At 39.4% G+C, this 1,827-nt stretch overlaps 1 protein-coding gene across 1 annotated transcript; it reads right to left on the bottom strand.

Moving 5' to 3' along the window:
- Nucleotides 1–402: 402 nt before the first annotated feature.
- LOC119077268 lies at nt 403–1,827 on the bottom strand. The gene has a single exon (XM_037184416.1). It carries the CDS (start codon nt 1,825–1,827, stop codon nt 403–405), a length of 1,425 nt encoding a protein of 474 aa, XP_037040311.1.

Here is a 1,827-nt window from a genome sequence, read left to right as displayed (position 1 = left end):
ATGCTGAATATGTAACATTTGTCCTTGTTGAATTGAAGACGATTCTCTGTGTTCCATCTATTAACGTTATCGATATCTCGCTGCATTCGATGTATATCGCTGTGATCGAAGATAATGGACGCCAACTTGATGTCATCCGCAAATAGTAGAGGGCACACAAATTCAAGAACGTCGACTACATCATCGATAAACACTGTGAACATTTGTGGGCCAAGAGAACTTCCGGCCGGTACTCCAGATGTAGATTCGTACAATCTTGACTTAAAAATGCTGATTTGAACGTAATTGGTCCTCCCAACCAGATATTGACACATCCACCTTGCTGTTTTCTTCCTAATACCAAATCTCGCAAATTTCACAATTAACAAACGTATTATCACTTTGTCGAAGGCAGTTTTGTAATCACCGTAACACAAGTCGAGTTGACATGATCGTTCTCTTATTCCTGAATCCATGTTGCGCGCTTTTCAGTTGAGGTTGAATAATCTCACTAATCTTCTTCTTCACTGCAATATCATGGATTTTTAGTACGATCGTTTGGATGGCTACGACTCTATAGTTCTTTACGTCTGCTTTGTCACCCTTTCTTTTGTATACCGGAACGATTCGTGATATTTTCGATGTGGCTGCTATTTCACCAATATTGAAAGATTTTTGATACAGCAACCATATTGGCCATGCAACTGATGATGCACACATTTTCAAAACCGATGGTTTTATCTCGTCTGGTCCAGCTCCACTCTTCCATTCCAGTGTATGAATCGCTGCTTCAATGTCAAACAACGAGACATTAATTTCTTCAGCACTACTTATCGGAACGTAAATATCGTCAAAATCCCAATTCTCTTCATCAGGTACGTAAATCGATTCGAAGTAATCAGCAAACAAGTCTACCACTTCTTCCGTTGTATTGCCAATTTTATCACCGAATTTTAGTCTGTCAGGGTACTTTTCGATGCCACCATTCATTTTCGCAAACTTCCAAAATTCAGCTGGATTCGATTTGATATTTTCTTGTGTCTGGCGGATATATTCGTTGTATCGACGGTCGCTTTCCTCACTGAATAATTTATGTGCCTCTTCATATTCCAACGTTGTTGATTCGTTTCTGGCTTTTCGTTTAAACAACTTGTCACGACGATTCTTAAGACGCTGTAACTCTGGAGACCACCATTTCGGTTTGTTCGAGTATTTTCTGACTGTTTTCTTTGGCACGTTTTGTTCGATTAGAGATTTAATGGTCTGAACGAAGAATTCGTATGCTGCGTCAACATCTCTGATATTAAATTCGTGTTGGAAATTGATCGCATTCAGTTGGCATTCCATTCTATCATAGTGTCCGCGTGCATATTGATACACAGTAACGTCTTCGGTCTTTACAGAGGAATTAGCATAGTAATCCACCATTATTTCGTAAGGTACGTGGCTTGGATCTTGTTGATTTTGTTCGATGATAGTGAAGTTGTCCTTGCTGAGTCTGAATTCGTTTGAATTTTTGACAAAAACCAAATCCAAAACATTCGAAGACGTGTTGCGAAAATCCGACAGTTGAGACAATGACAAACTGAGCATTTTGTCCAAAAAATACAGAGCATCGGTTTGGTAGTTTGATAGGCTCCCATTCGCAGTGGCATTCGTTAACGTGTGTGGCAAATATCCATTGTCATCATCGTAATCAGCTGTCCAAACAATATCATGAAGGTTGAAGTCACCGACAACTATGATCTTGTGCATACGGTATTTTTCTACGATGAATTTAACACGTCGATAATGTTTCATTGCTACTTCTAGGTCGAATGTACTTTGGTAGCAAACGTAGACCACCAT

Source organism: Bradysia coprophila, unplaced genomic scaffold (genome assembly GCF_014529535.1).
Source record: "Bradysia coprophila strain Holo2 unplaced genomic scaffold, BU_Bcop_v1 contig_235, whole genome shotgun sequence".
NCBI lineage: Eukaryota > Metazoa > Arthropoda > Insecta > Diptera > Sciaridae > Bradysia > Bradysia coprophila.
This window is presented reverse-complemented; position numbering and strand designations above follow the sequence as displayed.